Source organism: Phycodurus eques, chromosome 6, assembly GCF_024500275.1.
Source record: "Phycodurus eques isolate BA_2022a chromosome 6, UOR_Pequ_1.1, whole genome shotgun sequence".
Lineage (NCBI taxonomy): Eukaryota > Metazoa > Chordata > Actinopteri > Syngnathiformes > Syngnathidae > Phycodurus > Phycodurus eques.
In genome coordinates this window covers 9826914-9840276 of record NC_084530.1, presented here as the reverse complement: position 1 = coordinate 9840276, position 13363 = coordinate 9826914, and the positions used below count along the sequence as shown (strand labels likewise).

Sequence of the window (13363 nt, the reverse complement as noted above, 5' to 3'; positions counted from 1 at the left end):
TCTCGATTCTCGAAGTTTAGTAAATGTCTGGGGCTCCGTATACCTACGTATATCTGTCAAGTGAAGTAAATTCTATTTGTATGTTATATTCTTACTCATGTGAATTCTGTGTATAAATTGTCATGTCGTGATTTATCCTACATCCCATTTTTTTCAACTGAAAGGCAATATTGCTGTAGTTCGAGGGGGTTGATCATTATATAGCAGTACTAGCAGGACTGGCTACAATTAGCCTGCGTGTTTCCTAAACACAGTACTAAATTGAGGGTACGGATTACTAAACTGAGGGTACAGTTTACGAAACTGAGGGAAAAGATGATCAATGAATTAGATTTTTCTCATACCTTGGCACCAGGGCGGCTCCGTATGTTTGTTCTAGAATCGGCAGAATTGTTTACTGGCACTGTGGCGCAATGCAGGCAGAGAACGGGAAACTATTTTTGGAGGCAATGTTCAGTCCCGACGTTTTGTTTTATCCGATATCCGTTATATCGGGGTCCGTTTTATCGAGGTTCCGCTGTATTTTTTATTTTTTATTTTTTTTACTTGGGATATGTGCTCTACCAAGTGGTGATACAAGAAATAAATCTGCTGTCTAGTTTCTAAGACTAAATGTGTTGCTGCCCAACGGACATGCTAACAACAGATATAAAATGACATGGTGGCAAGTCATGATTCTCGGGTGAGCAGTGAAAATGTACCGTATTATATATAAATTTGGCTCACAGTTCTGAGGACCCGGGTTCAAATCCGGCCTCCAGAGTCCCTGTGTGGAGTTTGCACGTTCTCCCCGTGCCTGCGTGGGTTTTCTCCGGGCACTGCGGTTTCCTCCCACATCCCAAAAACATGCATGGAAGGTTAATTGAAGAGTCTAAATTGCGAGTAGGTGCTAATGTGTGTGCGAATGGTTGTTTGTTTATATGTGCCATGCGATTGGCTGGCAACCAGTTCAGGGTGTACCTCGCCTCCTGCCCGCAGTTACCTGGGATAGACTCCAGAATACCCACAACCTTAGTGAGGATAAGCGGTGTAGAAAATGGATGGATATATAAATGTATAACATTACACATTACATATCATATTGGAATGAAAGTATACCCTTTTCACCGATACATGTTTATAAAACCATGAAATCAGTTTTTCATTTTCCTTATACATAGTTATAATACGCTCTATTGACTTTTAATGATTTTTGGGTGGGAGAAAATGTGTATTATACACGAGAAATTGTGGTATATTATATAATGATGTGCTTTTAAAGGCACTTTAAACATGTAAGCATCTGTAGTTATATTTAAAAAATATATTCATATATTTTCCAAGGCTATTTTTGAACAATACATGTTTTTTTATTGTTCTTCACTTCTGTAAAAGTGGGTCACCACTGAAGTAGAACAATGCAGGTCCCAGGGTGACAGCAGTTGAGAACCAATGCGTGAGAATTATTGTAACCTGTTTTTTGCCCACAAATGATAAGTGCAAAAAGCCTATTGCATGAGAAGCATCGACCTGACAATATCAGTCGTGATAACGATACTGGGCTCTGGCTGATTCCACACCACTACAACCACAAAAATAACAAACGTTAAATTAATAAGTCTCCATAATGCGCAAAGGTGAGCCTAGTTAAAGGCAGCATATTCCATACAACTCTGTAATATAGGTTCTTGACTGCTTTTGGCAAAACATTCACATGCCGTAGCCTACCCCAGGAAACTTCAGGCAGGAGGCGGGGTACACCCTGGACTGGACCCTGTATCTGTGCTCATAGACTATGCACCTGACAATGAAATTGAGGTAGGGCACTTATCAGAGTGGAGCAACTATATATGGAAATACAATACACATTACTGATCAAAAGTTGCCCACTCATCCCGTAAAAGAAAATGCTTCCCTTTGTTTAGGTTTGGATCCGTATTGTTTCCTGGAGGCTCAGTGATTATTAACTATTAATTAGGATGAAACATAATATGTCAGGTTTGTTCACTGGTGTGACACCCGGCCGTCTTCTCGCCGCAGTCAACCACTCGGGCCTGATGAACGGCAAGGACAACCACTGCGACGTGGACGACGAGCTGTGCAAGCGGGTCAGCCGGCTGGACGCCAGCGTGGAGATCACGGTGCGCTCGGGCGACAAGATTGAGGAGGTCTTGTCCCAGGAGAGCTCGCCCTCCAAGTCGCCCAACGCCAAGAAGAAGAAGAAGTTCCGCACGCCGTCCTTCCTCAAGAAGAACAAAAAGAAAGAGAAGACAGAGGCCTGAGGGGTGCCAAGATGATAGAATGGGGAGAAGTTTTGTCTTTTATGTTCTCTTTGTTTTCCTTATTATTTGTTTATAATCCTTTTCAGAGTTTTATATACAAGAGAAATTATTTGGAGGCAAAAAAAGGATTGATATGTAACAAAAAAAAAAAAAAGAAAAGCTTCCTCGGCAGGTGAACAGGTGGAATTAATGTGGTAAGGCTTTTTCAAGTGGATCACGTATGCAGTACTCCCAAGTTGGCTCATCGATTCTCCTGTGCTGTAATTAGAACTTTTAAAAGTACCATGCATTGTTTCGTGCTTTGTTAAAATGAAATCATCAAGTTGAGAGTGCAAAACTGCACATTTAAAAAGAAGAAGAAGAAATCTCATCTGGTGGTCGTCTGCCTGTGCATTGAGTCTATAATGACTGAGAGGCTGCATGACAGATGACGTCACACTGGACAGCTGCTCTCCCTCGGTGGCCACAGGGTACGTGTCCGTTTGTTTACTGCTCTTCTTGTTCTTGCGCTTCTACAGCACCAACATACAGTATGTTTACTCACCAAACTGGAGTCTGCACCATTTAGCATTAACATCTCAAAAGAGCCGCCAAGACACTGTATATTTATGTAGCGTTTTCCTACTTACTTTTTGGACAAACCGGAATTTTTAGTGTAGTTAAAGTCATCGCATGAAATTTGACCTTTTTTTTTTATTGAACGTGCTTTTACTCAACTTCCTTTTATACTAATTTCTCAGCTTTTTCCAGGCACCTGTTTTGTCTTTTGCCAGGAGGAGAAGTGATTGCTCACGCTATATTCTGAAGTAGAGTGCATAAATATAACACAGATATATATGACAACTGGATATGTCGGCTATAGATTTGTAACTATATATTTTTTTATTTCATTGCGCTGCACGTCCCTTCTACTGCAGTGTGGGATGGTTTCACCAGTGAAGGAGACTGTGAAGTCGTATTTGGTCAAAATTGAGCAAGTCGCAGAGCAAAGATGTGGACGATTGAGCCGAGTGAAGACCCAGAAAGTGAAATCAGTTTGAAGAAGGAAAACAAAAAAGGCTTTTCACGTGCAAAGTGATGTGTGCACTCAGCGAAAAATAAGTTCAAAAACAGGATGTGTAGTGCTGATACGTCTAATTTCTGCAGTTGCCAGCTGATTTGAGAATAACAGGAGTATTAGGGCCATATGGGGTTTGGGGGGGGGGGGGGGGGGGTAATATTACCAGACACAAAGTTGTAATTTTAGAAAAATACAGTGGCCATATTTCCACGCAAGTGTAAATGAAACAGTCATTCTCTTGGCATCTGTCATTAATCAATCATTACAAGTTGTATAATATATCGGTTTATAGAAAAACATATTTTTGTCACCTACACTGAAGAAAGTACTTATTTTTCACATGTATCGCCTGCACATGATTAAAATGTGTAACTGATGTAACTTTCCACTCATCTCGTAAATGATAGAATAATATACATGTATGTTAGTTTAACACATTTTAATCACGTGCAACCGACTTTTTTTCACATTAAATTTACTTTTTCTTGGAATAGCTTAATATTGTAAATTGTTTTTCCTGGTAAAATTACTATTCTCGTAATACGACTGTATTCTTGTCAAATTAAAACAATTGCAATACTTGTAAAGTCAACTCAGAGTATTTCAACTTTATTCTGTTCAAATCAACAAATCTTGTAATATTGCAACTATATTCATGTAAAACTAAAATCTATTGTAAAATTCCAACTTTATTCTTGTAACGTTTCAACCCATCCATTTTCGGTGCCGCTTGTCCTCACTTGGCAGATTTATATATTATACGGTCAATTTTCACTGCTCACCCGAGAATCATGACTTGCCACCATATGATTTTATATCTGTTGTTAGCATGTCCGTCGTAGAAACTTGACAGCAGATTTATGTCTTGTTTAGTGTGGCCCTAATACTCCAGCCTCAAGAACAAAGTATGGCGAATGCATGACTTTTGTATAGTGTTGATATGTTTGTTTGTGTGTGTGTGTGTGTGTGTGTGTGTGTGTGATATAAAGCCATATTGTGTTGTTTTTAGACAATGGGTTGTGATCCAAAGTGTGGCTTCAATGACCCTGACAGGACCTCTTGTTTAATCCCCCTAATGACTGCACGGCCCCTGCTCTCAGGCTCAATACGAGCACTCGGCTTCACTCCTTCAAACGCAGCTTTTCAGGTGCACGTTCGATCCCTCTGTAAGCCCTGTAACTCCCCTCGTGCGACCTTTTTTGGCAAATGTAATATTTGTCAGATGACCTGCCCTCCTCGCACCCACTCCCTGGCTGGATGCACCGTGTACCAGTACCAGAACCAGCAGAGTAAACTAGTGGATTTGGAGGGCGGGCTCCGTCTTCAGTTGTGTCCAGTACTTGGTCTTGGCCAGCAGCTGGCCGGAGTGCATGCAAGTGAAAGATGGAGAAGGGAGGAAGCGTACACAAGCTAACACCGGCATGCATCAACACTCTTTCATTGCATCCCTCACATTTGACATCCTCCATTTGTTTGGCTTCATTTTTATTTTATTTTATTTTACTTTTTTGTTAGCTCATTAAGCATTTTATGAGCACAAATTGCTCCCAGATCAACTGAATGTGCATTGTTTCATTTGGACTTTGGTTTCTTTGCACTTGCGCTACTAATGCCTCCTAATCCACATTCTATGTTAAAATTGCAAAAAAGTTTGCTCTGGCCTGCCACAATGAGCCAAGCGACTTTGTGACCTGTGAACACTCCCTTATATAAATGCTAATCTCGTGGAGTTGCTTTTAGAAGTACTGCTAATCAGTGTACATTCACAAATAAACTGTATTTTACCTAAATGAAAGCTCATTGTCATCTTTTTCTGCATCCACCTCAAACTTGAAAGTATTGTTTGTCGTCGTGCATAATCCATACACAATCATCTTCTTTTGCACCAGCTGTAAAGGGCGCAGTTCAGTTAAGGACTCATCCATTGTTGCATCCATTATGCTCGGTGACCGCATTGTCGGGCTACAAATTGGACGAGGTCTGTTGTGAACTGGAAATAACTGGTTCCTTTTATTTGTCTTAGATGGGAATGCATATACCTGTACACGTGTGGAATGTTCAATCACATTTACGACAGTGGTTGAGTCCGACTAATAGCAAACAATGGGACAATGACAATCAGTGGCGCAGGAAATGTGGACGTTCTTGACAGGAATACCAAAGCCGTGACAATATCGTGAGAGACGTGCACGACCTTCTTTGCCCCCCCAAATCGAAGAACTGCACTGCCACTTCGCACCATTTCATTAGTGTTAGGGTCAATATCACTACGACATGCTGTAGGTGTCCATAGAATCACTCAGTCGTCTTGAAAATGTTGCAGAATAATGAAGCCGTGTCTTACTGTGAGTGGCCAAACATATGGACACATACCAGTGCAATAATGAGTCTCTTCAAATGTGTTTCCTTGATTTGATGCCATTTTCTCTTTTCATTGTATGTACCGGTATGTGATTTGGGCATGTACCACGCACTGCTCTGCTAACTACAGTGTGTGCAAAAGTGGTTAAATGATATGAAAATATTTGGTGTTTTGTGAAACGGCTGTTTGGTGAAACAGTTTCTATTATGCAGCTTCTATTTGCATGATGATATTGAACATTTTGCCTCTGTCCCTGAATTTGCTGTCCACGCTATCGGTATGGGGTAAACTTCTCTTTAAGAAACCCTCTGCTTTTTACAGTGACATAATCACCAGCATGCTGTCATTCTTCAGTGGAGGCTGAGACAGTGGCTAGTTGCAGAGAAAATATTGACAGTTTTTCATCTTGTTATGTGTGCAATTGCACGTCAAGATTAACATGTCCATTCAAAATATATTTGTTAAACACTACACAGTCAGCTTTCTAACTGAAAGGTCGACCATGTGCTCATTAAATGCGAACATTTGCCAAAGATGTCCACCCTGTCAGCAAGCTCACGTTTTGCTGTTTGCATGTACAGTATTTTGTGCACTTGCAATTGGTTTTTGAAAAAAAAAAATAAAGTGTGGGCACTTGGCCAATATGCATTTCTTAGAGCATAACATCCACTTAATATTTGTACAATCATGACATTCAATGGAAAAGCTCTTTTTTTTTATGAGACTTCTCATATCAGACTGGTGATATTGACTCGTTAACTGTTTTCCTGATTCGCCTTATTACTCATCACTGACCAAAAAGTCAGGCATGTGGCATCCATTTTGTCTGCTGTAAGTTACCAAATATGTTTTCTTGCCCTTTAAAGGCCAACATGTACTTCCAAAGAATGGCCCTCACCCCTACTACTGACTTTGTTTTGCACAGCCAGTGTGCCTTGACTGCATTGCCACCCGCTGAAAATGTGAATCCAAATGACATGTTGTAACCTTGCTGGAATATTCTTGATGACAAAAATACTTTAGGCCCGGCTATAGCATCTTCTCTCCATCATAAAACACGCTGCTGCTGCTGCTGCTGCTGCTGCTACAGCTACAGATAAAGATTGGAGTTGGTATAATGGAACACAGAGAAAAGTGGGGGGGAGTTTGTTTAGAAAGTCATGATATTACGGGCATAAATGTAAACCTGTGCTAAGATGAGAACAATTGGGCGTGTTGTCACGTTGCAATTTAATATTAGTTTGTATTATACTGTATACAATATTCATGTACTGTTAGTTTTACAAACAATGACATCAACACCACATACGTAGTATGCACAGTATGAACAAAATGATTGTGTGTGACTTGTTGTATTTTGTTTGTGTCAAGTAACTACAAACGTTTTTGTAATACTGTTACAATTGTCTTGTCATTGCAAATGTTTTCTCATAATTATATTAACTATTAACTATATTAACATGGAACTTTTTGTCGTAACATTCTGACTTTATTCTCATCAGATTAGAATTGTTTTCTTCCTTGTTATGCTCAATTGAAATATACAATGCAGACAAGAACAAACAAGAGGAACAGTTTGAATAGTACGATTTATTATAATGCTATAACACTAAAATTTTAATTTGATATGGCTTTGGCTCCATCAGCAGAGCCGAGGAGAAGCTCTTTAAATGCCGCTAGGAGTTGCGTTTTTGGTTTTTCACTATGTGCTGGTACTTAACGTCATTGTAATGCTGTTTCAAATGAATTAATGAGTTTGATATTTTGCCAAAAGCATGCCGCTAGCTAATAGTCACGATGTCCGCTAGGCAGAAACCGAGCTGCACTGTGTTTGTTTACCAACTAGACTAAAACCCCAGGGAGTGCTAAACATATTTTATCTAACTTTGCAGGTTGCACTTTAGAATGTTGCCTTTTCCTGGTTGCTATATTCCGTGTATGAGAAGAAACAATGTGTCATCCTGCACAAGCATGAGCCAAAAGGCTATTTTTAGGTTGGCAGCATGCTGAAAGTTAACGCAGAAACTTAACTCCACTGCGGCCCGATTAGAAAGGGATTGAGAAGACGAAACGGACCAGACCCAATTTCTCCTAGTCGAGACTTTGTGAAGAATCACGACTGCATCTCGTGTGTATTATTGACAACACCGTGCGAGCCTGCCCAGTGAATGTGATAGCGCTAGTTCCGGCACTTGATTTGGCAAAGCTCCTGATATAAACAATAAAAAGAGAACCCATGACTCAGCAGCATTTTGTGCATGTCATGACCGCGGCTCGTTCCGTCAGTTCGATGGCGGCTGCTGACAGCCTCACACACGCACACGCACACGCATTCACTGCTCTTCACTCCATCAAGGTGATTCCAGTGCGTTCAAAGGACGCTCACCTGATTTGTGATCATTATCTCGCACCAGCATATGGAAACACAGCAATAAAAGAGATTAAACTATGGATCCCCTTTGGAGAAAATTGGTTCCAGATCAATAATGCTTCATTACATTAGTGTGCTGTTGTGGAAGGAAAACATAATAGAAAGGATGGAAAATGGCTGTGTATTGGTTTTGTGCCAGAAAAAAAAAAGTTATTGACCTAGCACACCTCCAATTTCAATCACGTCCATCACGGCGGATGCAATTTATTGTGACAAAAGGACTGACCAGTCCTCTCAATTATAACACACTTTTTACATTACATTAAATACACACAAAGGACTCTTAATTAGGTACATCTTCACAACCTAATGCAAGCGCTATGTACAAAAGTCCACCTTTGCAGCAATAAGAATGCTCACTTTGATTGACACTCAGTGAATTATTTATGTAACAGCATTTATTATTGTGGTTACTTCATGTGTCAATCTAAATGGGGAAACCCATTTGAAATAGATCTCAATTACAGTCGTAGTAATTGTACATATTCACGATTTTCATATTATTATTATTTTTCACATTTAGACTCTAAAGTGCAATGTCCAAAAATTGATTAATGCTTTCTTTTATACTGTATATACAGACATAGACTACTCACAAAAAGCACTACAACCTTAAAACGGGAATTTTTAAACGCACATGTTCGATATTTCACTACTTTTTGCACAACTTGCTGTTCTCTAACACGGAGCAGGTTGGCAAAATTCACAACAATAAAAAGTCTGGTGAAATTTGAATTGGTATTTAAACAGTTATGGCCGAGGCCAACCTACATCCACCTTTAAATGTTATAGTGCATTTAGGTTCATCCTAAAATTTCATCCGGAAGCTCCACATTCTTAACATTTTATGAGAAGCGTATGTAATGTTCTCAATGTAGAGTTGATTAGAATGTTGTCGATTATGCTCAAAGTGTCATGAACTGTTTTTTTTTTGTTGGCCCATTAGTCTTACAACAGTGAGCAGTGAACATTATTCCCTTTTATTTATTATTAGTTAGTTACACCTGTTTCTTGTCGTTGTTCTCCCACATTTTGCCACCTCCTTTTGTCTCCCCCAGTCATTTATCTCCAGCCTCTCGTGTGTGTCCCGTGCGCCTTGTTGTCTCATTAGGTTCTGTATATTGAATTCCATGGTTTAACTTTGCCTTGGGCGGCACGGTGGCCGACTGGTTCGAGCGTCAGCCTCACAGTTCTGAGGTGCGGGGTTCAATCCCCGTCCCCGCCTGTGTGGAGTTTGCATGTTCTCCCCATGCCTGCGCGGGTTTTCTCCGGGCACTTCGGTTTCCTCCCACATCCCAAAAACATGCATGAATTGGAGACTCTAAATTGCCCGCAGGTGTGAATGTGAGTGCGAATGGTTATTTGTTTGTATGTGCCCTGCGATTGGCTGGCAACCAGTTGAGGGTGTACCCCGCCTCCTGCCCGATGACAGCCGGGATAGGCTCCAGCACGCCCGCGACCCTAGTGAGGAGAAGCGGCTCAGAAAATGGATGGATGGAACTTTGCCTTGTTGTTTTCTGGTGGTCATTGTTGGATGTCATCTGTTGTGATGTGGCAGCCTCACTCGTGCTCTTGTGTTCTTGTCCTGTAAAGTCTCTATTTGTGTTCGTGTTTTGTAAGTTGTGTAATGTTCCTAGTGTCTTGTTTGTATCTTGGCTGGGGGTGATGTCATTATGCCTTTTTGATTGGCATCAATAAATGTTTTAAAGGTGCCATATTTTACCAGACCAACTTCTTCTAGTAATTGGGATGCAATATTGGCTCTATGGGTTAAAGTTAAAGTTAAAGTCCCAGACCTTTTTCTGCCGAGACGCGTGAAATCAGGTCATTGGAATTTCTCGAGCTTATCTACGTCATTTGCGAAGATCTCCGCCTCCTTCTGAGCTCAGAGCCAGCGCTGTCAACATAACAAACACATGTGCTCTCACAAGTGGGTCTTCTACACGGATGCAACCAATCAGAGGAAAGTGGGCGGTCTTAGCCAAATATGGACAAAGTAGATACAAAACCGGGTCAAACAGAAGTAGTTGTCAGAGGGGCCTTTTCTTGACACTCATATGACAAAACCGATCTGTTTTTTAAAATTAAATTGACACTTTTATACAACGTCGATGTTAGAGAGTCCCTATACGGAGGTCTAAATAGCCAAAATATGGGACCTTTAAGTTACACGCCCTCCTGGCCTGTCTGCTTCCCGTCCACCAGCCTTCATATCACTCCAATTCATCGTATCCCGACAAGAAGTTACCAGTAGGTAAATTGTCCAATAAGCAATTTTCCAAAATGTTAAGGAAAATAAAAATAGCAAATATTGATTTATTGCTGAAACAACTACTTAGTCTTTTGTCATTTTTAGCTAATAAATAATCAATTAACAAATTTAATTCCCTTGAATGCGACATTTTGCCCAGGGGTATGAATAGTCTTGGCCTATATGCATCATATTGAGCATTGTCTTAATAGTGCGTAGTAGGATGTGGTAGTTAGTGGAGGAGGGGGATTTGTTTCTCTGCGCTAGACAGCACCATGCTGTGCGTGTCACAACAATGAGCCAGCTTCCATTCTGATGCGTGTGCTGCTGTCGTTGGGTTGCGGAAAACACGCTAGACCTTTTTAGGGCACACCCTCAACCACAAGCACCCTTACCCCAACCCAAACATCCCCAAGCAGACTCACAGCTAGCGGACACTGTAGTCATATGCAGATGCCAGGAGGAATTGAATTGCACTACAGTGAAAACAACAACACAGGGGGTCAGTCGGTGTATACCCCAGTGGTCCAACAACACACGAGCTTTCTTGCCTGTGATCACACCACAAATACGCCTTCGGACATTGTATGTATTGCAGTGGCGAGCGGCGCATTCCGGAAGTCGGCCTTCGTTCAGCAGACAATGCCCCCCCCCCCCCACATGACAATGAAAAAGACTAAATTGAACTGTTTAAAGCCCCATAACATGAAAATGTTTTTTGTTTTTTTTAATGATGTAGTATACGCTTAAAACATTTGAATAGAAATGAAAGAAAATACATTTGGACGCTCTCACCCTAGCATGGTGTAGTAGTGGTTAGCACATCTGTCTCACAGTTTTGAGGTTCTGGGTTTGCGGTTTGCATGATATCCCCATGCTTACGTGGGTTTTCGCCGGGTCCATCTAATATTCCAAAAACATGCTTCTTCTTTAACTGAAGACTCTAAATTGTCCCTTGGTCTGCAGCGTAAGCTCCAGAGTTGGCTGGGAGAGTCAGAATGCATTCAGATGGAGCAACATAAGGAAATAATTGAACTCTGTTCATCTTTTACATGCACAGCAGATGCTCTTTGACTCGCTAGACATGTTACGAACACCAATAGATTTTACAGGATTTGTTAAACAATAAATTAGAATGTCCATGCTCTGCACAGGGCAACACAATGCATCGATAATAAAAGCCTCAGTGCCTTTATTTTCTCCAGGAAGGCGTAGGCCATTCACACACAGCACCGTACAGTATACACTATGGTATATTATTGTCGTGTAAGATGATATACGATGCATGTAAGTCTCCTGCACATCTATTAGGCAAATGCATCTCCAGTTTCTTGCCTTCAAAAAACTACTGCATCATATCATAATTCTGTAGGCCTGGATGGCAAGAATGCTGGTTCAAATCTTTCCTGCTCTGGGGCTGCTAGAAATACATTTATTTTTCATAACTCCCCAAATCTGCAAAAAGTCTGAGGACAAATCGTGGGGGAGTGTCACAAGATTGATCTGTGGAAGGTGTCGATTAGCGGTGTCACTGTCATGAAGAATTCTTAATTTAAGACATGGACACCATGTTGATGTCATGGTCTGTGTTTTGGTTTGGGTTATGTTTAGTTTTGTTCCATGTTTTCCTGTGTTCCATGTTTGTCGTGTGCTCATTAGGTTGCTGTGTCCACCTGTTCTCGTCTACTTTGTGTCGACCAATCAGCTCTCTCCTGCCACTCGTGTCTTGCCCAGGTGTTCCTCGTTGTCTCGTCAATCTGCTTGTATTTAGTTCCCTGGTTTCTTTCAGTTCTTGTCGGTTCATTGTCGTTGTCGCATGTCATAGTCGTCAGTTGTCTTTATCATTGCGGTACGTCGTTGTCAGGTGTCATTTTCCCCATCTATTCCACGTCTTACTCACTGTTTCCAGTTTTAGATATTCAAGTGTTTCTTTGTTACTTTGGTTTGATTATCTGTTGTGGGACTTTGTTCAGTTTTGCTTTAGCCAATATCCTTGTTTTCCCTTTTCGAAGATTAAATATTATTATTTTGAGACTCCCGCACTCCTGCCTTGCCTCCCTGCTTCCCTGCAATTGGGTCCAACATGTTCTTGCCTTGCGTTACTCGCCTTCGCCCTAACTACGTACGTGACAGTTGATTGAGTGGTTAGCACATCTGCCTCACATTTGTGGGGTTCTGGGTTTGAATCTCAGCTTTTGCCTTCCTATATGGCCTTTGCATGTTATGTCTGCGCTTGTATAGGTTCACTCCGAGTAGTACGGCTTCCTCCGCAGGAAACCTAGCAACTTAAAACTACAATAAAAACAGAACATGGTTTTGCTATAGCGTTCAATCCCGAAATAAATACTATCCTACAATTTTACTAGGCAGCAAAATTTGTAGTAGCACTTCTGCACACAACGCAAAGCATCATCGCTGAGTGGTGTCCTGGCTGTTCCACCAACATTTTAGAAGCTATCAACACACTGATTTAGGCTGAAGTTATTTTGAGCTAAAATGACATATTGTTGCAAGGCACGTTGCATTTGAATCTGATAATCTCTAGTTAGGGGAAATTGTTGGTACATATAAAGCTTTGATGGTAATGAATGCAAAACAATGCAAACCAACAGTGACAGAACTACAGTTTACAACAGAGAAATGCGTAAGTGTTAACCATCGAAATACTGTATTCACCATAGCAATTGTATAAATCTCCAGAACCGCGAAAGATTTTAAAAAAAGGAATAACGAGGATGTGTATTTGGCGAGTTGAAGTGACCTCAATGCTCCCGCTGACTTAAGCTGTGGAAGCAGATGGAAAGCAGCTTTATGCTCTCTTGCAATCAAGAGATACCTGTTACAAATGCGGCCACTGCACACAGGAATTAGTGGCATAGATTGCCTATAGGCCACACAATCATTCGTCCTGACTATTGACTCTCTGCTATGGCTTATATGTAGGCCACTCTGTCACACGCTCCTCCCATTGTACAATGAGATTGTCTCCTTTTTCTAT

The 13363-nt window shown here is 41.0% G+C and overlaps 1 protein-coding gene across 5 annotated transcripts in view; it reads left to right on the top strand.

Moving 5' to 3' along the window:
• The window catches only part of add3a (adducin 3 (gamma) a), a 104696-nt gene extending 99565 nt beyond the window's left edge, over positions 1-5131 (top strand). For all 5 annotated transcript variants that reach the window (XM_061678427.1, XM_061678428.1, XM_061678429.1 and 2 more), the window contains one exon: positions 2020-5131. In XM_061678427.1, the coding sequence (XP_061534411.1) occupies positions 2020-2261 (242 nt within the window). In that variant the 3' untranslated portion in view covers positions 2262-5131. The remainder of the gene's footprint in view (positions 1-2019) is intronic.
• Positions 5132-13363: the final 8232 nt, after the last annotated feature.